Source organism: Pseudoliparis swirei, chromosome 14, assembly GCF_029220125.1.
Source record: "Pseudoliparis swirei isolate HS2019 ecotype Mariana Trench chromosome 14, NWPU_hadal_v1, whole genome shotgun sequence".
NCBI classification, from domain to species: Eukaryota; Metazoa; Chordata; class Actinopteri; order Perciformes; family Liparidae; genus Pseudoliparis; species Pseudoliparis swirei.
The window spans coordinates 11,054,635-11,081,106 of record NC_079401.1 but is presented as its reverse complement, the minus strand read 5'-3'; the positions used below and the strand labels follow the sequence as shown (position 1 = coordinate 11,081,106).

The 26,472-nt window shown below is 52.4% G+C and overlaps 1 protein-coding gene across 4 annotated transcripts; it reads left to right on the top strand.

The window, feature by feature from the left end:
* The first annotated feature begins 2,904 nt into the window (after positions 1 to 2,904).
* On the top strand, positions 2,905 to 25,878 carry plcd4a (phospholipase C, delta 4a). 4 transcript variants are annotated; one of them, XM_056431450.1, is made up of 16 exons: positions 2,905 to 3,002; positions 5,323 to 5,373; positions 5,948 to 6,106; positions 6,543 to 6,771; positions 7,110 to 7,239; positions 7,311 to 7,542; positions 7,614 to 7,815; positions 9,058 to 9,202; positions 9,690 to 9,842; positions 12,027 to 12,194; positions 16,885 to 17,041; positions 17,220 to 17,342; positions 20,993 to 21,171; positions 21,238 to 21,370; positions 22,517 to 22,666; positions 24,998 to 25,878. In XM_056431450.1, the coding sequence occupies exons 2-16, from the start codon at positions 5,349 to 5,351 to the stop codon at positions 25,087 to 25,089; spliced, it is 2,277 nt and encodes a 758-aa protein (XP_056287425.1). In that variant the 5' UTR covers positions 2,905 to 3,002; positions 5,323 to 5,348; the 3' UTR covers positions 25,090 to 25,878. The 4 variants fall into 4 exon arrangements, with proteins under 4 accessions (XP_056287425.1, XP_056287427.1, XP_056287424.1 ...); XM_056431449.1 differs by lacking the exon at positions 2,905 to 3,002 and having other exon boundaries at positions 4,640 to 5,373; XM_056431451.1 differs by lacking the exon at positions 2,905 to 3,002 and having other exon boundaries at positions 4,641 to 5,373; positions 17,220 to 17,336; positions 24,998 to 25,876.
* The last annotated feature ends 594 nt before the right edge of the window (positions 25,879 to 26,472 follow it).

Below are 26,472 nucleotides of genomic sequence, written 5' to 3'. Positions count from 1 at the left end.
AGCTCAATCAGCTTGCCGGCCAGTCTGGAGGGACTATGGTGTTGAAAGCTGAACTATAATCAATGAACAGCAGTCTCACATAGCCCCCTCTGGCTGTCCAGATGAGAGAGTGTGGTGTGCAGTACCTGGGAGACAGCATCATCCGTGGATCTGTTTGGGCGATAAGCAAACTGCAGCGGGTCCATGGAGGAAGGAGGAAGGCGCAGATGTAGTCCTTTATCAGCCTCTCAGCATTTCATGACCACCGAGGTGAGGGCCACCGGTCGGTAGTCATTCATACATGCTGGAGAAGCATTCTTGGGCACAGGGACAATAGTGGATCTCTTGAAGCAGGCGGGGACCACGGACTCAGCCAGGAGAGGTTGAATATTGTGGTGAACACTGGAGCTAGCTGGTTAGCACAGGTCTTCAGTACTCGCCCAGATATGCCATCTGGACCTGCAGCTTTCCTGGTGTTCACCCTCAACAGAGCCCTCCTCACACTGTGCTCGGTCACAGAGAGTGTGTGTTCATCCCGCGGTAGAACTCACCGCTACGCTAACGGTGTTGTTGTTAGCGCGAGCTAGCGCTGTTGTTGCTAGCCTCAAACCGTGCATAAAATGAGTTCAGGTCGTCCGCTAGGGATGCGTCGGCACTCACCATAGCGCGGGTCTGCTCTGGTAGTCTGTGATAGTCCGTAGCCCCTGCCATAGGCGCCTGGTGTCGCGCTGCTCCATCTGTGATTCCACTCTGTCTCGGTACCTCTTCTTGGCTTCCTTCACCGCCTCCTCAGTCCATAGACCGCTGCCTTGTACTCGCCCATGTTGCCGGATACAAGACCGGAGTTATAGGCAGCAATACGGGCGCTCACAGCTTCACGGATGGATCTATCAACCCACGGCTTTTGGTTAGGAAAGACCCTAACTTTACCGTGGGGACGATGGTGTCCGCTAGCGTTGCTATGAGGCTCATTGCTACTCAAGAACTCGCTGACGCCACTGGAACTGGATTGGATCATGTCCCAGTCGACGACACGCAGAGCGCCCTGTAGCTCAGCCTCTGATTGGTCAGACCACCGCTTCGCCTCGTCACTACCGCTTCCCGCGATCTTTGTCGGTACTCCGGAAGCAGAAAAATGGCGGCATGGTCTGATTTGCGAACGGAGGAGAGAGACAGCCTTGTAGCCTCTCTTGAATGGCGTATAGCAGTGGTCCAACGTTCTTTCCTCTGGTAGCACACGTAATGTGCTGGTGAAAGTTCGCATGACTTTTTTAGGTTTGCCCTATTAAAGTCCCCAGCCACCACCACAGCCGCTGGATACTTGTTCTGATGCCGACATAACACATCATGTAGGTCCGATAGTGCTACGCCGGTGTCCGCTTGTGGTGGTATGTAGACGGCTGTGGTGATGACCGAGCTGAACTCCCGGGAAGGTAGAATGGACGGCATGAGATCGTCAGATGTTCCAGGTTCGTAGCAGGAACGAAAGAGTCTTAATGTCCTTGGGGTCGCACCACTTGTTGTTAGTCATGAAGCAAACCCTCCACCCTTAGATTTACCAGACTCTTCCGTTCTGTCTGCACGGAAAACAGAGAAGGACTCGGTTGGGCATATGACTCGATCCGCACCAGCGGGTCAGCCATGTTTCCGTCAGACAAAAGATGTTACAGTCCCTCATGTCCCGTTGGAATCTGATCCTTGCCCTAACATCATCCATCTTATTTTCCAGAGACTAGACGTTAGCAAGAAGGATGCTGGGCAGAGGTGGACGGTGGGCTTGAACTCTCAGTCTGTTCCGAATTCCGCCCGCTTCCCTCGATGTTTTCGCTGCCTCCCGTAGTAGCGGCTCCACTGTTGTTGTTGTGGTTCGCCGCACGATCTCTGCCGGCCACGCTGGATCGATGGAAAAAGTGGACAAAAACCCTTGTTTTGCGCAAAAGTTTATGTCCAAAAGTGTGCTGCGGTCGTATGCTGTTAGTGCCGATGTGTTTGTGGCAAAGAAAACATTAAAAATAAACACAAAAACTAAAAGAGCGCACAATCTCCGCGGAGCTACCTCGACGGCGTCTGGACACAGCCGCGCCATCATCATCAGCCGAGTACATGGAGAGGGTGCTGCTGGGTAATGTAGTCCTGAGACCTCATGCTGAGGGTGCTGCTGGGTAATGTAGTCCTGAGACCTCATGCTGAGGGTGCTGCTGGGTAATGTAGTCCTGAGACCTCATGCTGAGGGTGCTGTTGGGTAACATAGTCCTGAGACCTCATGGAGAGGGATCCCTCCGTTGGAGGCTCGGTGTGTAACGAGAGCTGGAAGCTGATCCCATCTCTGGATTATTGATGCCTCAGAACCAGAGCAGAGAACATGTGAATCCCACAGAGCGAAGATTAATATCCACAACATGCACGTGTGTGTGAGTGTGTGTGTGTGTGTGTGATGACTGCAGAGCTGATCTGGGGGCAGTTGCTCCATCTGGACCCCCGTTGTGACCTTGTGGTCTGATGAGCTGCTTAGTAACATTACACAGGCTCTGCTGGTCCTCCACCTGGTGGACTCAGGAGGTCCAGGACCAGACCCGGGGCAACCGGCTTACTGGATGAGGGCTCTTAGGATCCGAGGCTGTGAGGGTACGACAGCTTTGTGTTTATTTTAGAGGTGTTTTTACTTTACATTTAAAACAGTACAATACATCTTTTTACATTTAAAAAAGATATATAATCTGCATGATTATCTTCTGGTAATGCTGAGACGCAGCCCCACTCCAAAGATCGTAAGGAGGAATGTTTTAGAGATGCGAAGCAGAGCCCACAGGTGATGAGGTAACAATCTGAGGTGGGAGGGGCAAGAGGGGATAAAGGGGAGGGGCCAGAGGGAGTGGGAGGGGCCAGATGAGCGTCACCCAGAGGAGACTCTAGCTGCAGGCGGACTTCACTGCAGACTGCAGAGCGGCAACAGCAACTCCCGGACATCTGATCCGCTCCAGCTCTGCAGACCAGGACCAGGACCCCCCATGATCCTGCATCAGGTCAGAGTCCTTACTCATGGAGGGTTATAGGGGTCAGTCCTTACTCATGGAGGGTTATAGGGGTCAGTCCTTACTCATGGAGGGTTATAGGGGTCAGTCCTTACTCATGGAGGGTTATAGGGGTCAGTCCTTACTCATGGAGGGTTATAGGGGTCAGTCCTTCTCATGGAGGGTTATAGGGGTCAGAGTCCTTACTCATGGAGGGTTATAGGGGTCAGTCCTTACTCATGGAGGGTTATAGGGGTCAGTCCTTACTCATGGAGGGTTATAGGGTCAGAGTCCTTACTCATGGAGGGTTATAGGGGTCAGTCCTTACTCATGGAGGGTTATAGGGGTCAGTCCTTACTCATGGAGGGTTATAGGGGTCAGTCCTTACTCATGGAGGGTTATAGGGGTCAGTCCTTACTCATGGAGGGTTATAGGGGTCAGTCCTTACTCATGGAGGGTTATAGGGTCAGAGTCCTTACTCATGGAGGGTTATAGGGGTCAGTCCTTACTCATAGAGGGTTATAGGGGTCAGAGTCCTTACTCATGGAGGGTTATAGGGGTCAGAGTCTTTACTTATGAATGGTTATAGGGGTCAGAGTCTTTACTCATGAAGGGTTATAGGGGTCAGAGTCCTTACTCATGGAGGGTTATAGGGGTCAGAGTCTTTACTTATGAATGGTTATAGGGGTCAGAGTCTTTACTCATGAAGGGTTATAAGGACCAGAGTCTTTACTTATGGAGGGTTATAAGTGAAGCTGTTGGTATGGTGGACCTATGATCTGTTTTACATGTTGAATCTGTTATATTTAAATTCCCTGTGAGAGGAACACACACCGCTGGGCTTGTAGAGCTCCATGAATATTTCACTTTAAACCCCCTGGACCTGCTGGTGGTCCTGCTGGTGGTCCTGCTGGTGGACCTGCTGGTGGACCTGCTGGTGGTCCTCCTGGTGGTCCTGCTGGTGGACCTGCTGGTGGACCTGCTGGTGGTCCTGCTGGTGGTCCTGCTGGTGGACCTGCTGGTGGACCTGCTGGTGGTCCTGCTGGTGGACCTCCTGGTGGTCCTGCTGGTGGTCCTGCTGGTGGTCCTGCTGGTGGTCCTGCTGGTGGTCCTGCTGGTGGGCCTCCTGGTGGACCTGCTGGTGGTCCTGCCGGTGGGCCTCCTGGTGGGCCTCCTGGTGGTCCTGCTGGTGGTCCTGCTGGTGGACCTCCTGGTGGTCCTGCTGGTGGTCCTGCTGGTGGTCCTGCTGGTGGTCCTGCTGGTGGGCCTCCTGGTGGACCTGCTGGTGGTCCTGCCGGTGGGCCTCCTGGTGGGCCTCCTGGTGGACCTGCTGGTGGACCTGCTGGTGGACCTGCTGGTGGTGCTGCTGGTGGACCTGCTGGTGGTCCTGCTGGTGGTCCTGCTGGTGGTCCTGCTGGTGGTCCTGCTGGTGGGCCTCCTGGTGGACCTGCTGGTGGACCTGCTGGTGGACCTGCTGGTGGTCCTGCCGGTGGGCCTCCTGGTGGGCCTCCTGGTGGACCTGCTGGTGGACCTGCTGGTGGACCTGCTGGTGGACCTGCTGGTGGGCCTCCTGGTGGACCTGCTGGTGGTCCTGCTGGTGGTCCTGCTGGTGGTCCTGCTGGTGGTCCTGCTGGTGGGCCTCCTGGTGGACCTGCTGGTGGACCTGCTGGTGGACCTGCTGGTGGTGCTGCTGGTGGACCTGCTGGTGGACCTGCTGGTGGTGCTGCTGGTGGACCTGCTGGTGGACCTGCTGGTGGTCCTGCTGGTGGATGCTGCGTGTGTTCTGTGTCTACGTCACGTGTTCCTTGTGTTGTTGATCAGATCACATGGTGTTGTCCATCAGAATGAGCTGTGCTCATGAAATAACTGGACCAGCACTCAGGAGAGGAAGGAATGCTGGGCCAGGGCAGGGATTTCGGGAGATTAGTTGGTTTAGTGAGACAGAACAAAAGTGCAGAGAAAACACACCAGAGCATCCAGAGAGCATCCACAAGCCTCCAGAGAGCAGAGAGCATCCAGAGAGCATCAAGAGAGCATCCATAGAGCATCCACATAGCCTCAAGAGAGCATCCAGAGAGCAGAGAGCACCCAGAGAGAATCCAGAGAGCAGTCACAGAGCAGAAAGCATCGACAGAGCATCCAGAGAGCATCCAGACCAGGTGACGCGGAGCAGGAAGCGTCTCCACCTGTCTCGCAGCGTGACTCACCTGGACGTGGGGACCAGAAGCTTCTCTGGGCGGAGCTTCATTTAAGAGTCCCCCACGTTGTCCAGCGGTGGCAGAGAGAAGAGATCACACCTGGTTTACCTCCTCATCACCACCTCTGTCCTCAGATGGCAGAGGAGTGAGACCCCGACGAATGGCGTCCACAGGGGTCGGCCTCCGTAAGTCACGCAGCTGTGTGTGTGTGTGTGTGTGTGTGTGTGTGTGTGTGTGTGTGTGTGTGTGTGTGTGTGTGTGTGTGTGTGTGTGTGTGTGTGTGTGTGTGTGTGTCCTGGACCGGTCAGTAACACGTGAGAAACACGTGTTGCAATAGTAACATATATTTATGCAACGTCATTATTATAGGTGGTGAACATGCAGAGCTGCATTAACATGTACAAAATCTATTTGAATTCTAAATGTAAAACTTTATTTATATAACTGGTATAATAACTAAAATGAAAATTTGAATTCCAAAATGCAACATGTGCATGTTCCGTGTCCTCCGGAGCAGCAGACGCCATGATGTCTATGTGCACAGATTGTAACGCCCTCTGAGGCTCACTACTCATTTGTGATATTACAAAATAAACTGAATTGAATGAAATTGAACAATGGTAATGACATGTGAAGGTCAGCAATGTGCAGACTAAATCTGGTCATGAAACCACTCGGGGGATGTTGACCCTCCATCAGAGCGAAGACACTGTCTCGTTGTACTCTCATTTCAAACTAAGAAGTGCACGTCTGCTCCAGGCATCCAGGGGGACGACAACCTCCAGTCCATGCTGGTGGGCTCCGTCATGAGGAAGATCAAGTCTCGGACCTGGAAGAAGCAGCGCTACTTCAAACTGCAGGACGACTGCATGACCATCTGGTACAAGTCCAAGAAGGCTGGGAACACCCACTCCACATGTAAGACCAGGTGGTGAATTATGGGATGGACCTCTCTGGTCCGGCGTTGAGCCACCATGGTAACCACATCAACCCTTTGAGAAGCTTCCAGTAGAAGAGACGTCACGAAGGTCCCTGGAGGGTTTGATAGCTGAGCTTGAAGCCCATTGAGATAAATACCTGGTCGTCACTGGTTGTTATTAACTGAGGGACTAATGAGCGACTAGTGAGGGACTAGTGAGGGACTAGTGAGGGACTAGTGAGGGACTAGTGAGGGGGTGGGCTGCAGGTGAGAAGGGCGTGAGGACCAGGTGAAGGGAACAAGAGACGATCAGGTGAGGATGACAGGATCTGTAATGACAGGAGAGTTCATGAAGCAGGCAGGGTGAACATAACGATGAAGGCGAGGAAGGCGAGGAAGGCGTGACACTAACGAGTTCTCTATCCTCTTGCCCAGTTTCAGTGAGCGATGTGGAGGCCATACGGGATGGGCACCAGTCCGAGGTGCTCCTCAGCCTCGCTGATGAGTTCCCGGCCGACCGATGCTTCACACTGGTCTTCCGCGGTCGGCGGGGCAACCTGGACCTGGTGGCCGAGTCAGCCGAGGAGGCCCAGTCCTGGATCCGAGGCATGAGGACGCTGATCGAGACCCAGGAGAACATGGGGGAACGGGAGAAACTGGACCAGTATCTTTCACTCAGGGTTTGCTGGTGGTCAGGCCCACCAAGGAAGTAGTGAGCCATGTGGTGAGGTGGGAAGTCAAGCTGTGGAGGTCAGACTGGTGGATCGGTGGCGGTCCAATACCAACAATTAATGAGATGAAATGAGATTTAAAACATAGAACATTCAATACCATACAAATGGTTCCCAGGGCATCTTCCTGGCCAATGGATCCATGAGTCCGAGCTTTAAGGCTGACACATTGAAGTGGTCCAGTCTGAGAAATGAGTCAACATGCAGTTGTGCAGTGTGTCAGTCTCCATCCAGTATCTCATGTGACACCTTCCTGAAGTGGCCTCCCCAGATGGATCGGCGACTGGTTCCGGAAGGCAGACAAGAACAACGACGGCCGGATGAACTTCAAGGAAGTGCAAGATTTGCTGAAGATGATGAACGTGGACATGAACGAGCACCACGCCCACCATCTGTTCACAGTGAGAGTCCACAGGGTGTCGTAGGACCTCTTGGGTTTGTTGAGCAACAGCGTGATCCTTTCTCTTCTCAGATGGCCGATAAGTCCCAGTCGGGTTCCCTGGAGGACGATGAGTTTGTGCTCTTCTACAAGATGTTGACCCAGCGGGAGGATGTTCTGAGGGTTTTCCAGGAGTACTCGGTGGATGGACAGAAGTTATCCCAAAGTGACTTGCAAGACTTCCTGAGAGAGGAGCAGCTGGACAGGATGGACATCCAGCAGCAAGCCAAGCAGCTCATTGAGCGCTACGAGCCCTCTGACACAGGTACGGGGACGCTGTGTGTCATGAACCTCTTGGGACTCAGGAGGTCTGACCCCCCTCTGCTGTATGTCCAGCCAAGCTGCTGACCGCCATGACGTTCGACGGCTTCTTGATGTACCTGGGTTCAGCCGAGGGCTCCATCTTCAACCCACAGTGGCGCGGTGTCTTCCAGGACATGAGCCAGCCCCTGTGCCATTACTTCATCTCCTCCTCCCACAACACCTACCTGATGGAGGACCAGCTCCGAGGGCAGAGCAGTGTTGAGGGGTACATCAGGTGATGCTCCTGGGTTACCTGTTGAACAGGTTTGTGTGATGTTCCATTGACCACTAACAGCAACATGTGCCTTTGCACAGTGGAAACTGTAACTGGGAGACGACTCGCAGGGCTCATTAGCGAGCCTCTGGGAAGACAATTACCTGCTCATAGGAAGCTGGACGTTCCAGTTATCTGTTTGCTCAAAGGTCTGTTCCCTCAAAATAGTCTGGAACAGATCAATGATTCACGCTCACATTTTAAAGTTCAGCCAACTTGAATTCTCCACAAAGACAATTTACTTCATCTCTTGGAGATGACAGTTGACATTAATATGAATCAGTGGCTGCACGGCGGTGTACTGGTACACTATCGCCTCTCAGCGAGAGGTTCCTGGTCCGGGCACACCTGTGTGGAGGCAGCATGTTCTCCCGTGGCAGCGTGGGTTCCCTCCGGGTTCTCCGGCTTCCTCCCACAATCCAAAGACATGCAGGATAATTGAGCTCTAAATGTCCCGTAGGTGTGAATGGTTGGTCTATGTGTGCCCTGAGACGGACTGGCCACCTGTCCAGGGTGTAACCGGCCTTCGCCAAATGTCAGCTGGGATCGGCTCCAGCGCCCCGCGACCCTAAAGAAGAGTAAACAGTTTGGACAATGGATGGATGCATGTTTTCAATATAAAACGTTGCTGTTCGGGTCTCCAGTTTATTACAGGGCACACATAGAGACAGACAACCATTCACACTCATATTCACACCGAAGAGTCAGTTCACCTGCGCTGCATGTCTTTGGACTGTGGGAGGAAGCCGGAGAACCCGGAGGGAACCCACGCTACCACGGGGAGAACGTGCAAACTCCACACTGGAGGGCCGCCTGGGATCGGGGATCGGACCCGGGCCCCTCTTGCTGTGCACTTACCACTGATTCCCTTGGATTAATGCCATAGTAAGACATTCCCTTTATAGGGACAGTCATATCTTTGGTATCCATATGCACACCGACATCCATAAATCTGCTGGGAAATCATAAAAGAAGACTTAGAATTGATTTGAATCCAGAAACGCTACTGCAACTCCCACCAGACCATTTACAAATCCACTCCGGCACCCATTTGATAGATTTTAGGCTTTCCATCAGCTCAAATCCCTGACCTGGTGTGTTCCTCTCAGGGGTGATGAGCTCCACTGTGACGTTCCCCCGCATTCATCTGCTCCATTCATTAGTTTGACAATGAAAAGATAATGAATTGGTTCTGCCACTCAGGGCTCTGAGTCGTGGCTGTCGGTGTGTGGAAGTGGACTGCTGGGACGGGGCCAACGGAGAGCCAATCGTCTACCACGGACACACCTTCACCTCCAAGATACTCTTCAAGGACGTGGTCACCGCAGTGGGCAACTACGCCTTCAAGGTACCCCGTGTGGCTGGATGGATCAGCATCAATGAAAACATCGAGTCGCAAGCGTTGCAGTACACATCAATATTCTGAATGTCGGCTTTGGGATGAACTCGTCCTTTTTAGTGGATCAAGTGGTAAACAACCTCCTTCACATCACATCGGCTTTTCAAGTACACCCAGCGTGTTGCTGGCATTGCAATAGCTTTTGCTTTCATTGCGTAGTAAAACTGCATCAACAACTCATGGTACATTTATGAGGGGGAGAACAACAGTGCAATGATATCCAAGACATCCAAGTGAAGGCAGCGTGAACAGCTGCCAGGGTCACACGCTTGACAGAGCCCGTTGAGTCGGAGCATCTGTCCTCAGGGAATCCTTTTCCATCCATCTGCTTTCAGCCACAGGTATATGGCAGCAGGCGTATTCGCTTTCCCAACAATGAAGCTCTCCGGTGTTACATTACAGACCTCCCTCCATCCTCCTCCGCTCCTCCGCCCAGGTGTCGGAGTACCCAGTCATCCTGTCCATGGAGAACCACTGCAGTGTTGAGCAACAGAGAGTCATGGCCCAACACCTCGACCACATCCTCGGTGACAAGCTGCTGAAGAGCACGCTGGAGGGCAAGGCCTCCGTCAGGCTGCCGTCTCCTGAGGTGAGCGCGGGGTCTCCACCCTCCTCCACCCTCCTCCACCCTCCTCCACCCCGTGGCGTCACGCGTGGGTCTCTGCATTGCCCTCTAACCCACAGGCCTGCCTCGCAGAACACATTCAACAAGCCAATCGGACGTGGCTCCCCTGCTGATGTCACATGCTCATTAGAATATGCTGGCCACCTTCACCAAGGCGCACCATGTTGTTCTTGTAAGCCAATCAGAGCGGAGTGGGCTTTTTCTGGAGGCTTTTTTTGTGAGGCTTAAAAGGAGGTGATAAAACAGACAGAGTGAGATCAGTAGGCTCTCGTGTTTTTAACATGAGAACGTGGAAACTTGTTCCAGCAGAAACCCCAAACAAAAACACATGAAGGTTACAAGACTCGAAGACTTGTTTATCTAGTATGCAGTGGAGCGCTGGTGTTAGCAGTGGTGTTAGCGCTAGTGTTAGCAGTAGTGTTAGCGCTGGTGTTAGCACTTGTGTTAGCGCTGGTGTTAGCGCTGGTGTTAGCACTTGTGTTAGCGCTGGTGTTAGCAGTGGTGTTAGCGCTGGTGTTAGCGCTGGTGTTAGCGCTGGTGTTAGCAGTGGTGTTAGCGCTGGTGTTAGCACTTGTGTTAGCGCTGGTGTTAGCAGTGGTGTTAGCGCTGGTGTTAGCAGTAGTGTTAGCGCTGGTGTTAGCGCTGGTGTTAGCAGTGGTGTTAGCGCTGGTGTTAGCACTTGTGTTAGCGCTGGTGTTAGCAGTGCTGTTAGCGCTGGTGTTAGCAGTGGTGTTAGCGCTGGTGTTAGCGCTGGTGTTAGCGGTAGTGTTAGCGCTGGTGTTAGCAGTAGTGTTAGCGCTGGTGTTAGCAGTGGTGTTCGCAGTGGTGTTAATGCTGGTGTTAGCAGTGATGTTAGCGCTGGTGTTAGCAGTGGTGTTAGCGCTGGTGTAAGCAGTAGTGTTAGCGCTGGTGTTAGCAGTGGTGTTAGCGCTGGTGTTAGCGCTGGTGTTAGCAGTGTTGTTAGCAGTGATGTTAGCAGTAGTGTTAGCGCTTGTGTTAGCAGTAGTGTTAGCAGTAGTGTTGGCAGTAGTATTAGCGCTGGTATTAGCGCTGGTGTTAGCAGTGATGTTAGCAGTGATGTTAGCAGTAGTGTTAGCGCTTGTGTTAGCAGTAGTGTTAGCAGTAGTGTTGGCAGTAGTATTAGCGCTGGTGTTAGCAGTGTTGTTAGCAGTGGTGTTACCAGTGGTGTTAGCGCTGGTGTTAGCCGTGTTGTTAGCAGCGGTGTTAGCACTGGTGTTAGCAGTGTTGTTAGCAGTGGTGTTAGCGCTGGTGTTAGCAGTGGTGTTAGCGCTGGTGTTAGCCGTGTTGTTAGCAGTGGTGTTAGCACTGGTGTACGCAGTAGTGTTAGCGCTGGTGTTAGCAGTGGTGTTAGCGCTGGTGTTAGCAGTGTTGTTAGCAGTGATGTTAGCAGTAGTGTTAGCGCTTGTGTTAGCAGTAGTGTTAGCGCTTGTGTTAGCAGTAGTGTTAGCAGTAGTGTTGGCAGTAGTATTAGCACTGGTGTTAGCGCTGGTGTTAGCAGTGATGTTAGCAGTAGTGTTAGCGCTTGTGTTAGCAGTAGTGTTAGCAGTAGTGTTGGCAGTAGTATTAGCGCTGGTGTTAGCAGTGTTGTTAGCAGTGGTGTTAGCACTGGTGTTAGCCGTGTTGTTAGCAGCGGTGTTAGCGCTGGTGTTAGCAGTGTTGTTAGCAGTGGTGTTAGCGCTGGTGTTAGCGCTGGTGTTAGCAGTGGTGTTAGCGCTGGTGTTAGCCGTGTTGTTAGCAGTGGTGTTAGCGCTGGTGTTAGGGCTTGTGTTAGCAGTGGTGTTAGCGCTGGTGTTAGCAGTGTTGTTAGCGCTGGTATTAGCAGTGGTGTTAGCAGTGGTGTTAGCGCTGGTGTTAGCAGTGGTGTTAGCGCTGGTGTTAGCCGTGTTGTTAGCAGTGGTGTTAGCGCTGGTGTTAGCCGTGTTGTTAGCAGTGGTGTTAGCGCTGGTGCTAGCGCTGGTGTTAGCAGTGTTGTTAGCAGTGAGTCAGAGCTTCCTGGGCCATGTGACCTGAGTCTACATGCAACAATGGAAACCTGAATTATTCAACAGCCTCATATTGCCGCCCTCTCACAACATTGACCACCGACGATGAAGGATGACCCTCCGCTTCATTTGATCTCACTGTTAGGATCTCAAGTGGAAGATTCTCCTGAAGGCCAAGAAGATCGGTGGTCTGGAGGAGAGTTTCAACGGGGCGGGCGAGGACTCTCAGACCGGAGAGGTCAGCGATGAAGACGAGGTGGCTGAAATCAACGAAGATCACCTCCACCGCGAGAGCGTCTGTCGCCGGGTAAAGGTAGGCCAGCTTGTTGAACATCGCGCTCCAGACGCCCTACACAGTCTGATGAGCCCGCAGGATCCTCTAGTCCCACATCCTGTTCAGGCTGATGACGCAACACACAGACAGATTTCAATGCATGGAACACTTAATAGATTAACCTGACCAACCCAAAACGAGGGCAGATAACTGGGACATTTGTGAGACGACTCATCATTTACACAGAGCTCAAAACCTCCCTCAGGTTCTTTAAGTGCCATTGGTTTTGTTTGGTTCTGGCATGCAGTTCTTCATGAGTTGGTCTGACAGCAGGAGACTAAATGACCAACATGTGTGTGTTTTCCTATGCGCCACTCAGGGACGCCCAGAAAATCTGGTTCCCCTTTTAATCAAGCAGAAAAGGATTGCATGAACTTCCGTCATCCCTCATGAAAAATACAGAGGATTTAAGGGCAGGCTGCAGACTGGGTGTTGGAGACGGTGATCTGTTACACTGAGAGAGCCGAGAGAGACACAGAGGCAGCTGGGACAGGGAGGAGAGAGAGGACCACGAGTCACAAGTAGACAGAGAGGAGACATACGAGAGGACCTCATGGCTGCTGTCAAACAAGACCGAGCCATGCTGGGCCAAACTGGGCTAAGTTGTACAGTCTCCTCTAAAATGGGTTATTCCTGTGGACAGCACTAATTGCGGTCAGTAATCACCTCGGTTGGTAAATACTGAGGTGGACGTAGGGTGAGAATGTGAGATCAAGTATCAACTATAACCTTTGAACAGAGAGTTGGCGTTCCACATGGAGCTCTGATGTAGGTTAACACACCTGTGTTCACACCCTGCTATTTATTCCCTGGCTCTGTTCCGGTGAAATGGATTTGTCTTACTGGATTCCGGTGCATGCGGCGCGAGAGGATACCGCTTGCTTGGCGTCTACGTGTGCAAAAGGCCTCATTGGGCACTTAGATTCATGTTTATTGATAAGCATTCGAGAAGCATGAAACGCCACACTGGCTCTGCTGTCAACGCGGTCATGAGAGGTGAGGCCAGCCCCGGCTGATGGTGTCGGTGTCTGTGGGCAGGCGGTCTGGCTGTCTGGTCGACGGGGATCTCATTTCATGTGGGAGCAGGCAGGCGTGCGCCCAGAGGTGCTCTGCAGGTTACTCTGTCATTGTGCCTTGGAGGATGCCACACGGTCATGGACTCTGGCAGCACACCTGCTGGAGCTTGGCATTGTGGTCGAGTATCACTTACACGGTTCAGGAGGGGATTGTCTCCGGGTTTGGATGTGCCCGGGGCTTCCATCCATGGCAGGGTTCCTCTGCCTCACTGGGGTTAACCCTCTCACGTGGTGGAGGGTCAGCTGACTTCACACAGAGCCAGTTCATGGCCTCAGTGAGCCTCGTGTGGCTTCAATGTGGAATGACCTCTGCGTGTCATTGGCTTTGGGCCTCTTCAATGTGGAATGACCTCTGTGTGTCATTGGCTTTGGGCCTCTTCAATGTGGAATGACCTCTGCGTGTCATTGGCTTTGGGCCTCTTTAATGTGGAATGACCTCTGTGTGTCATTGGCTTTGGGCCTCTTCAATGTGGAATGACCTCTGCGTGTCATTGGGTTTGGGCCTCTTCAATGTGGAATGACCTCTGCGTGTCATTGGGTTTAGGCCTCTTCAGTGTGGAATGACCTCAAAGTCAAAGTCAAAGTCAGTTTTATTTGTCAATTTTCCATATGTGCAAACATACAGAAGATCGAAATTGCGTTTCTCTTCTGTCCAACATAAAGTGAATTGTGCAACATATAGACAACATAGAGTGCAAAAATAGTAAAAAAACTTGTGAACATATAGACAACATAAAGTGCATAGACAACATAAAGTGCAAAAATAGTAAGAAACATGTAAACATATAGACAACATAAATTGTGCTAGCAGCATTCAGACATGTGAGTCTGAAAGAGGACGGAGTGGGAGGATGGGGAGAGAGTTCAGCTTCCTGACCGCCTGGTGGATGAAGCTGTTGGACAGCCTGGCGGTGTGAGCCCGAGGCTCGGTATCTCCTCCCAGAGGGCAGGAGGCTGAAGAGACCGTGTGAGGGGTGGCAGGGGTCACTCACAATCGAGGTCGCTTTGCGGGTGAGGCGGGTGTTGTATATGTCCTGCAAGGATGGGAGGGGGGGGAGTGAGGCACCCATGATCCTTCCAGCTGCCTTCACTATGCGCTGCAGGGCTTTCCTGCTGTGGTCTGTGCAGCTTCCGCCCACACAGTGATGCAGTTGGTCAGGATGCTCTCGATGGTGCCGCGGTAGAAGGTGCACATGATGGATGGGGGCTCCTGCTTTCCTCAGTTTCCGGAGGAAGTAGAGGCGCCTCTGTGCTTTCTTTGCCAGCGATGTAGTGTTGGCTGTCCACGAGAGGTCCTCACTGATTTCCACCCCAGGAATTTGGTGCTGCTGACCTGCTCAATGTCCGCACTGCTGATGGTCAGTGGTGGGTGATGGGTGTGGCCTTTCCGGAAGTCAACAACGATCTCTTTGGTCTTGCTGTTGTTGAGCAGGAGGTTGTTGGCTCTGCACCACGTGGTCAGAAGGTTGACCTCCTCCTGTAGAGGGTCTCGTCATCCTTGGTGATGAGACCTATCAATGTTGTGTCGTCTGCAAACTTGACCATGTGATTGGTGCTGTAGCTGGTTTTGCAGTCGTGAGTCAGCAAGGTGAAGAGCAGGGGACTGAGCACACAGCCCTGAGGGGCCCCTGTGCTGAGTGTGATGCTGCTCGAGGTGTTGTTGCCAACACGTACTGCTTGTGGCCTCTCACTCAGGAAGTCCAGCAGCCAGTTACACAGCGAGGTGTTGAGCCCCAGCTGGTCAAGTTTGCAGATTAGTTGTTGTGGGATGATTGTGTTGAATGCTGAGCTAAAGTCTATGAACAGCATTCTTACATAGGAGTCTTTTTTGTCCAGGTGGGTGAGGGCTGGGTGGAGAGCAGAGCAGATTGCATCCTCCGTGGACCGTTTGGCCCGGTATGCAAACTGGAAAGGGTCCAGAGTGGGGGGGAGAATGGATTTGATATGCGACATGACTAGTCGTTCAAAGCACTTCATGATTATGGGGGTCAGTGCCACTGGACGATAGTCGTTGAAGCAGGACGGAGTGGATTTCTTTGGCACAGGCGTGTCATTGGCTTTGGGCCTCTTCAATGTGGAATGACCTCTGTGTGTCATTGGCTTTGGGCCTCTTCAATGTGGAATGACCTCTGTGTGTCATTGGGTTTGGGCCTCTTCAGTGTGGAATGACCTCTGCGTGTCATTGGCTTTGGGCCTCTTCAATGTGGAATGACCTCTGTGTGTCATTGGCTTTGGGCCTCTTCAGTGTGGAATGACCTCTGTGTGTCATTGGCTTTGGGCCTCTTCAGTGTGGAATGACCTCTGTGTGTCATTGGGTTTAGGCCTCTTCAGTGTGGAATGACCTCTGTGTGTCATTGGCTTTGGGCCTCTTCAATGTGGAATGACCTCTGTGTGTCATTGGGTTTAGGCCTCTTCAGTGTGGAATGACCTCTGTGTGTCATTGGGTTTAGGCCTCTTCAATGTGGAATGACCTCTATGTGTCATTGGGTTTGGGCCTCTTCAATGTGGAATGACCTCTATGTGTCATTGGGTTTGGGCCTCTTCAATGTGGAATGACCTCTATGTGTCATTGGGTTTAGGCCTCTTCAATGTGGAATGACCTCTGTGTGTCATAGGGCTTAGGCCTCTTCAATGTGGAATGACCTCTGTGTGTCATAGGGTTTAGGCCTCTTCAGTGTGGAATGACCTCTGTGTGTCATTGGGTTTAGGCCTCTTCAATGTGGAATGACCTCTATGTGTCATTGGGTTTGGGCCTCTTCAATGTGGAATGACCTCTATGTGTCATTGGGTTTAGGCCTCTTTAGTGTGGAATGACCTCTGTGTGTCATTGGGTTTAGGCCTCTTCAGTGTGGAATGACCTCTGTGTGTCATTGGGTTTAGGCCTCTTCAGTGTGGAATGACCTCTGTGTGTCATTGGGTTTAGGCCTCTTTAGTGTGGAATGACCTCTGTGTGTCATTGGGTCTAGGCCTCTTCCTACAAGTGAGCAGAGTGATGGAACATCTAATAGTTACATCTTCTTAGAGTCTGAGAAGAGGTAACCACAACCATGATCTTTTGGTGGACGAGTCTTGATTGAAAAGGTCTCGAGACTCTAGAGACTCTAGACCTTTTTATTCAACACTCGTCCACCAATGGATTTCCAGCCTGACCCTCTTCATCCCAACAGCCCCCCTGTATATAGACTTGTGTGGTTATTTCTCCCTGTATCTGTCCTGTGTCTCCTATCCCTGGATAAAGTATATCGACATCAGGAGCACAACATCATTGTTCCGCGCCTCCCAAAACCAATTCATGACGGTTAAGGTTTGGCTTTGTTCAGTTTCGGTAAAGGTCGTAGTTTTGGTGACCTCTTCCGAGGGTTATGGGACCTTTGTCGCCATGGGTACAGTCACAACCACAGGGTCAGCAGTAGGTTATGGTTTCAAGCAAACAAAGTTGAGTCCTGCTGCAGTCTGAACTTTCTTGCCCATCCTCTCTCTATGAAGCCTGACTTCATGCTTACTGAAATGTAAACATCAGTTTTGGGGCAGCCCATAATAACCTCCGGGTTCATCAGTGCAGTAACTATTCCTCCTTGTGTCTCCCTTTCTAGAAGTCAAAGCAGCGTCTGTCCAAGGAGCTCTCCGACTGTGTTGTTTACTGCAAAAGCGTCCACTTCAGTAACTTCAAACAAGCCCGCATCCACTCCAAGTTCTACGAGGTGGCTTCTTTCACGGAGTCCAAGGCCCGCAAGCACCTGAGAGAGGCTGGTGAGTCCGGTCACCTCAGTGTGACCACTAAGGTTTTCAGTTTCGGAAGCAGTCATACATTAATACTTAAATCATCGTGCTGTGCTTATGATTGACTCACATTAATATGTACCAGGGGCTTCAGTCGAGCCCCATGTGTCGACTTCTCACTATACTTGTGAAGTTATCTCCATTCCAGGGACGGAGTTCGTGCACCATAACTCACGTCAGCTGACCAGAGTTTATCCCAGTGGCTTCCGAACTGATTCCTCCAATTTCAACCCTCAGGAGATGTGGAATGCCGGGTGCCAAATCGGTAAATGTAACTGCAATGCAGAGTCAATCCTCTACCTAGTTAATTTCTGTCATAGCAAGTTTGCTATCACAAAACCAGGCAACACAATGTACAGCAGCTCCCAAAAGGTTTCTCTGTGTTTGGATTGGGGCATTTTATGCTTGGATAGCAGAGAGGGCCCCATGGAACCTCCCCACAAGGTAGCCAATACAATAACTACATAACTAAAAGAACAAGGCATAATGATGGTAATTAAACAACTCTGTCTCCTACTAAAGTAATGGTTCTATACAGTTACATTTAATTACGGTTGCAGTTTTACATGCGAGGCTAACGTAGTGAAATGTGACACAACTACTTTGTATTGTTTAGTAAATCATCCTTGTTTGGCTTTAAATAAATAGGTTAGTTTGGTTATTTAAGTTATGGACGTACATGTAAATCAGTCAGCGTTGACTTTTGGTTTCATGTGGGACAGAAACAACGTTCTCCTGTGTGAAAGTCCTGTGTTGACCTGTTCAATCCACTCGGACCGCCTCCCTGTGGAGACGTACACAGACTACGAATAGAAAAGAATGTGTCATCTGCAAAGAATCCAATGCAGTCATGAAGACAATATGTTTCCTTGAGTACGTGATTGACATGCAGGTTCGTTGTATGGAAACTGCACCTGGTTGAGGAGAACAGGCTGTAATGAACCCCTTAGCAAGAAGATAATATCTCATTAACCTCCCAGTTCAAGACATGAATAAAGTATGCCTTATCTTATGACATTTGACTCTCATTCTCTTGTTGGCCATCAAGTGGCAGCAAAGATGGTCCAGATGTAACGTTCCTCTGAACGAGGCACACTAGTCTGCCTGGGACACCCAGCTAGTGTGGTCATTAGCGGCTGACACCTCGGAGTGGACGTCAGGGCCTCAAGCTCAACCTGGACTGAGCTTGAGTTCCTGGAGGGAGAGCCATGGTGGGGGAGGATCCTTGAGGTAACACCATGGTGGGGGAGGATCCTTGAGGTAACACCGTGGTGAGGGAGGGAGGATCCTGGAGGTAACACCATGGTGGGGGACGATCCTTGAGGTAACACCATGGTGGGGGAGGATCCTTGAGGTAACACCATGGTGGGGGACGATCCTTGAGGTAACACCATGGTGGGGGAGGATCCTTGAGGTAACACCATGGTGGGGGACGATCCTTGAGGGAACACCGTGGTGGGGGACGATCCTTGAGGTAACACCCTGGTGGGGGAGGATCCTTGAGGTAACACTGTGGTGAGGGAGGATCCTGGAGGTAACACCATGGTGGGGGACGATCCTTGAGGTAACACCGTGGTGGGGGAGGGAGGATCCTTGAGGTAACACCCTGGTGGGGGAGGATCCTTGAGGTAACACCGTGGTGGGGGAGGATCCTAGAGGGAACACCATGGTGGGGGAGGATCCTTGAGGTAACACCCTGGTGGGGGAGGATCCTTGAGGTAACACCATGGTGGGGGACGATCCTTGAGGTAACACCGTGGTGGGGGAGGATCCTGGAGGGAACACCATGGTGGGGGAGGATCCTTGAGGTAACACCCTGGTGGGGGAGGATCCTTGAGGTAACACCATGGTGGGGGACGATCCTTGAGGTAACACCGTGGTGGGGGAGGGAGGATCCTGGAGGTAACACCATGGTGGGGGACGATCCTTGAGGTAACACCGTGGTGGGGGAGGGAGGATCCTGGAGGGAACACCATGGTGGGGGACGATCCTTGAGGTAACACCGTGGTGGGGGAGGGAGGATCCTGGAGGGAACACCCTGGTGGGGGACGATCCTTGAGGTAACACCGTGGTGGGGGAGGGAGGATCCTGGAGGGAACACCCTGGTGGGGGACGATCCTTGAGGTAACACCGTGGTGGGGGAGGATCCTTGAGGTAACACCGTGGTGGGGGAGGATCCTTGAGGTAACACCGTGGTGGGGGAGGATCCTTGAGGTAACACCATGGTGGAGAGGGATCCTCCTCTGTTCTCTCCTGAAGGTTTCTTCCATTTTTCGCCCTGAAGGGTTATTTGGGAGTTTTTCCTGGTCCGATGTGAGGTTTTGGGGCAGGGATGTCTATGTGTACAGATTGTAAAGCACTCCGAGACAAATTTGTAATTTGTGAAATTGGGCTATACAAATAAACTGAATTGAATTAAATTGAATGGTGGGGGAAGATCCTGGAGAGAACACCATGAGGGGGGGGGGGGGAGGATCCTGTAGGGAGCACCATGGGTGGGGAGGATCCTGGAGAGCTCAGCAATGCAGAATGCTGCTGCTGCTATCATCCTAAACTATAATGCGTTCCTGCTATCTTCCTGTTGCTCGGGTCCAAAACCTTGTTGGAACCGCTCCTTGCTGCCATCAAGGTCAAACCCTTCGGCCCAGATGGGCCGTGGTGCTCCTCTGGACCTCTTGGCTGTTGCTTTAGTCAAGAGTCCAAGAAGTGTCATGTAGATCTTCTCTGTCTCTTTTAGTCTCTGTACCGTTTGGTATACTTGAATAGTCATTACATTACATGTCATTTAGCAGACGCTTTTATCCAAAGCGACTTACAATAAGTGCATCAACCTGAGTATAAACTAAGAACAACAAGAATACAGGAAGTAACATTTCCTCAACATAGTCAAACTACAAAAGTACCATAATAAGAGCTATTTAAGAGCCACTGAAGTGCAAATCTGTGTTTTAATCCAGGTATATTCTAAAGATGTGTTTTTAGTTTCCGACGGAAGATGTAGAGACTTCCTGCTGTCCTGATGTCAGTGGGGAGCTCATTCCACCAATCAGGAGCGAGGACAGCAAACAGTCTGGATGTAGAGCAGGGGTGCTCAATACATGGATCGCGACCTACCAGTTGATCGCGGCGTAGTATACATAGATCGCATGACATAAAAAAAAATTGGCCCGCCCTGAAATTTTCTCTATAGCACGTCTTTGTTATTTTATTAAACTAAACAGCCATCTGTTGTTGGTCGTCTCTACACAACAGCATGTCATTCTGTCTCTACGTGTTGCGTTAACACTTCTCGGCTCTCCGTCTCGCGCGTCGCAGCATCGGGACGGAGCAATAAAAAAATAAGGTCCCCCCCCCCCGTAGGTAGATCATTTTGACTTGGTCATTTTATAAGTAGCTCACATGCTGAAAAAGTGTGAGCACCCCTGATCTAGATTGATTAGCTCGAGGTGGAGGAGGCACAAGACGATTGGCTGTTGCCGAGCAAAGCCAACATGCCGGGGTGTACGGTGTGACTATATCCAGGATGTAGACGGGGCCCGATCCGTTCAGAGCACGGTACGCCAGAACCAGTGTTTTGAAGCGGATGCTGCTCCACCGGTAACCAGTGGAGAGAGCGGAGGAGCGGAGTGGTGTGGGTGAACTTCGGGAGGCTGAAGACCAGCTGCTGCATTCTGGATGAGCTGCAGAGGTCGGATGGCCTTAGCAGGTAGACCAGCCAGGAGGGAGTTGCAGTAGTCGAGGCGTGAAATGACCAGAACCTGGACCAGAACCTGGACCAGAACATGTGCCGCCTTCTGAGTAAGAAGAGGACGTATTCTCCTGAAGTCATGTATTGAAGTTCAAATCCGACCTGATAGCATGTTCTGAATACGGTGCGTTGTGAACCTAAAGTAATCGTCATTTCTTTTCCATTTCATTCAGTTGCGTTGAACTTCCAGACAGCCGGGGAGGGGATGGATCTGAACGACGCTCTGTTTGGTCTGAACGGCGGCTGTGGCTACGTCCTGAAGCCCAGTTTCATGAGAGAGGGCGAGAAGAGATTCGACCCTGAGGTACCCCAACAGAGGGACGGCTACCAACCTGTGGTCCTCACCATACAGGTACGGACCACGAAGAACGTAGTTTTGAGCTTTGCATGGCTTTAGTGAGCACCGTGTGTGTTTCAGGTGATCAGCGGTCAGCAGCTGCCCAAAGTCAACATCAAAGAAGGCTCCATCGTGGATCCTCTGGTCAGAGTGGAGATCCACGGGGTCCCGATGGACCAGGCCAAGCAGGAGACCAGATACATCGAGAACAACGGTGCAGTAGAGGCGGTGGCCTGACACTTCTTCCCTAGAGCAGTCAATCAAGGTGCACTCAGTAGTCTCCACTAGGTGGCGACTGTTAGTCATTGCATAAGACACATCATACAACCTTTTTTAATGGTTTGAGTAATTTATCCATAGTCAGCGTATTACGCTCAGTTTAGAGAAACAGAACGAACCACCCTAAAAGAAAGAACAAGAATCAACGAGTATAGGGTTCAGCGTACGCTAGAATTAGATCTAGATGTCAGGCTAACAGAGAGTGGATCTCATCTCTCCTCAAAGTCCAGAGACTTGAGATGTCGATGTTGTCAACGTCTTTGAACATCCTGGTCCTGGGCCCCCAACACACGGGGCCGTTTGTTGCATCGAGACGGATTAGCCATGGTCCCTCTCACTGGGATAATCAATGAGACCAGCATGGCCCCTGTGGCTCATGTGGTCCCTGTGGCCTCTGTGGTTTACGTGGTCCATGTGGTTTACGTGGTCCCTGTGGTCCCTGTGGTTTACGTGGTCCATGTGGCCCCTGTGGCCCCTGTGGCTCATGTGGTTTACGTGGTCCATGTGGCCCCTGTGGTTTACGTGGTCCCTGTGGCCCCTGTGGTTTACGTGGTCCATGTGGCCCCTGTGGTCCCTGTGGCTCATGTGGCCCCTGTGGCTCATGTGGTTTACGTGGTCCCTGTGGCCTCTGTGGTTTACGTGGCCCCTGTGGTCCTTGTGGTCCCTGTGGCCCCTGTGGCCTCTGTGGTTTACGTGGCCCCTGTGGTCCCTGTGGCATCTGTGGTTTACGTGGCCCCTGTGGTCCTTGTGGTCCCTGTGGCCTCTGTGGTTTACGTGGCCCCTGTGGTCCCTGTGGCCTCTGTGGTTTACGTGGCCCCTGTGGTCCCTGTGGCCCCTGTGGCCTCTGTGGTTTACGTGGCCCCTGTGGTCCTTGTGGCCCCTGTGGCCCCTGTGGTTTACGTGGCCCCTGTGGTCCTTGTGACCCCTGTGGCCTCTGTGGTTTACGTGGCCCCTGTGGTCCTTGTTGCCCCTGTGGCCTCTGTGGTTTACGTGGCCCCTGTGGTCCCTGTGGCCTCTGTGGTTTACGTGGCCCCTGTGGTCCTTGTGGCCCCTGTGGCTCATGTGTGGCTCCGGCCTGCAGGCTTCAACCCCGTGTGGTACGACACGCTGCGCTTCACCCTGCAGCGCCCTGATCTGGCCATGGTGCGCTTCGTGGTGGAGGACCACGACAAGACGACGAGGAACGACTTCCTGGGCCAGTTCACACTGCCGCTGCACTGCATGCAGCAGGGTGAGCGGCACCACCTCCATCACCACCTCCATCACCACCTCCATCACCTCCACCACCTCCTCCATCACCACCACCTCCACCACCTCCTCCATCACCACCTCCATCACACCTCCACCACCTCCATCACCACCTCCATCACCACCTCCATGCACCACCACCTCCATCACACCTCCACCACCTCCATGCACCACCACGTCCTCCATCACCTTCATGCACCACCACGTCCTCCATCACCTCCATGAACCACCACGTCCTCCACCACCTCCATGCACCACGTCCTCCATCACCTCCATGCACCACCACGTCCTCCATCACCTCCATGCACCACCACGTCCTCCATCACCTTCATGCACCACCATGTCCTCCATCACCTCCATGCACCACCATGTCCTCCATCACCTCCATGCACCACCACGTCCTCCATCACCTCCATGCACCACCACGTCCTCCATCACATCCATGCACCACCACGTCCTCCATCACCTCCATGCACCACCACATCCTCCATCACCTTCATGCACCACCACATCCTCCATCACCTTCATGCACCACCACGTCCTCCATCACCTCCATGCACCACCACATCCTCCATCACCTTCATGCACCACCACGTCCTCCATCACCTTCATGCACCACATCCTCCATCACCTCCATGCACCACCACGTCCTCCATCACCTCCATGCACCACCACGTCCTCCATCACCTTCATGCACCACCATGTCCTCCATCACCTCCATGCACCACCACGTCCTCCATCACCTCCATGCACCACCACGTCCTCCACCACCTCCATGCACCACGTCCTCCATCACCTTCATGCACCACCACGTCCTCCATCACCTCCATGAACCACCACGTCCTCCACCACCTCCATGCACCACGTCCTCCATCACCTCCATGCACCACCACGTCCTCCATCACCTCCATGCACCACCACGTCCTCCATCACCTTCATGCACCACCATGTCCTCCATCACCTCCATGCACCACCATGTCCTCCATCACCTCCATGCACCACCACGTCCTCCATCACCTCCATGCACCACCACGTCCTCCATCACCTTCATGCACCACCACGTCCTCCATCACCTTCATGCACCACCACGTCCTCCATCACCTTCATGCACCACCACATCCTCCATCACCTCCATGCACCACCACGTCCTCCATCACCTCCATGCACCACCACGTCCTCCATCACCTTCATGCACCACCACATCCTCCATCACCTTCATGCACCACCACGTCCTCCATCACCTTCATGCACCACCACGTCCTCCACCACCTCCATGCACCACGTCCTCCATCACCTCCATGCACCACCACGTCCTCCATCACCTTCATGCACCACCACGTCCTCCATCACCTTCATGCACCACATCCGCCATCACCTTCATGCACCACCACGTCCTCCATCACCTTCATGCACCACCACGTCCTCCATCACCTTCATGCACCACCACGTCCTCCATCACCTTCATGCACCACCACGTCCTCCATCACCTTCATGCACCACCACGTCCTCCATCACCTTCATGCACCACCACATCCTCCATCACCTCCATGCACCACCACGTCCTCCATCACCTTCATGCACCACCACGTCCTCCATCACCTTCATGCACCACCACATCCTCCATCACCTCCATGCACCACCACGTCCTCCATCACCTCCATGCACCACCACGTCCTCCATCACCTCCATGCACCACCACGTCCTCCATCACCTTCATGCACCACCACATCCTCCATCACCTTCATGCACCACCACGTCCTCCATCACCTCCATGCACCACCACGTCCTCCATCACCTTCATGCACCACCACATCCTCCATCACCTTCATGCACCACCACGTCCTCCATCACCTCCATGCACCACCACGTCCTCCACCACCTCCATGCACCACGTCCTCCATCACCTCCATGCACCACCACGTCCTCCATCACCTCCATGCACCACCACGTCCTCCATCACCTCCATGCACCACCACGTCCTCCATCACCTCCATGCACCACCACGTCCTCCATCACCTTCATGCACCACCACATCCTCCATCACCTTCATGCACCACCACATCCTCCATCACCTCCATGCACCACCACGTCCTCCATCACCTTCATGCACCACCACGTCCTCCATCACCTTCATGCACCACCACGTCCTCCATCACCTTCATGCACCACCACGTCCTCCATCACACCTCCATGCACCACCACGTCCTCCACCACCTCCATGTCCTGTCACCTCATGACCAGCAACACGCCCTGCAGACGAACAGGAAGTGGCTCCGGTAGTAAACACGTTCATTTCCTGTGGTTCTCTTCTCAGGCTACCGTCACATCCACCTGCTGTCCAGAGATGGAACCCGGATCCCTCCGTCCTCTCTGTTCGTGCACATCAGAATCTCAGAGCTGGGATGATCCTCCTGGAGGAGAGACCAAGCGCTCCTCAATGACTATTTTATTCTTATTTGATGTGAATACATATTATGCCAAATCTTCTAGAGGTTTTGTGGCTGCCACAAGATATGAGATATGATAATTGAGATATGAGATATGAAATTTGATAATTGAGATATGAGGCATGAGATATGATGTGTGAGATATGACATATGACATATGAGATATAAGATATAGGATATGAGATATGAAATATGTGATATGAGGTACAAGGTATGATACATGATATATGATATATAGGATATGAAGTATGAGATATGAGGTATGAGATATGGATATGAGATGTGTTTTATTGTTGCTCAGTGTGTGTAGAATGTGCCACCAGTGTGTCTCCACCAGTGTGTCTCCACCAGTGTGACCACCAGTGTGTCTCCACCAGTGTGTCTCCACCAGTGTGTCTCCACCAGTGTGACTCCACCAGTGTGTCTCCACCAGTGTGACTCCACCAGTGTGTCTCCACCATGTGTCTCCACCAGTGTGTCTCCACCAGTGTGTCTCCACCAGTGTGTCTCCACCAGTGTGACTCCACCAGTGTGTCTCCACCAGTGTGACTCCACCATGTGTCTCCACCAGTGTGACTCCACCAGTGTGTCTCCACCAGTGTGACTCCACCATGTGTCGCCACCAGTGTGACTCCACCAGTGTGTCTCCACCAGTGTGTCTCCACCAGTGTGTCTCCACCAGTGTGACTCCACCAGTGTGTCTCCACCAGTGTGTCTCCACCAGTGTGTCTCCACCATGTGTCTCCACCAGTGTGTCTCCACCATGTGTCTCCACCAGTGTGACTCCACCAGTGTGTCTCCACCAGTGTGTCTCCACCAGTGTGTCTCCACCAGTGTGTCTCCACCATGTGTCTCCACCAGTGTGTCTCCACCAGTGTGTCTCCACCAGTGTGTCTCCACCATGTGTCTCCACCAGTGTGTCTCCACCAGTGTGTCTCCACCAGTGTGACTCCACCAGTGTGACTCCACCAGTGTGTCTCCACCAGTGTGTCTCCACCAGTGTGACTCCACCAGTGTGTCTCCACCAGTGTGTCTCCACCAGTGTGTCTCCACCAGTGTGTCTCCACCAGTGTGACTCCACCAGTGTGTCTCCACCAGTGTGTCTCCACCAGTGTGTCTCCACCAGTGTGTCTCCACCAGTGTGTCTCCACCATGTGACTCCACCAGTGTGTCTCCATCATGTGACTCCACCAGTGTGACTCCACCATGTGTCTCCACCAGTGTGACTCCACCAGTGTGTCTCCACCATGTGTCTCCACCAGTGTGACTCCACCAGTGTGTCTCCACCATGTGTCTCCACCAGTGTGTCTCCACCATGTGTCTCCACCAGTGTGTCTCCATC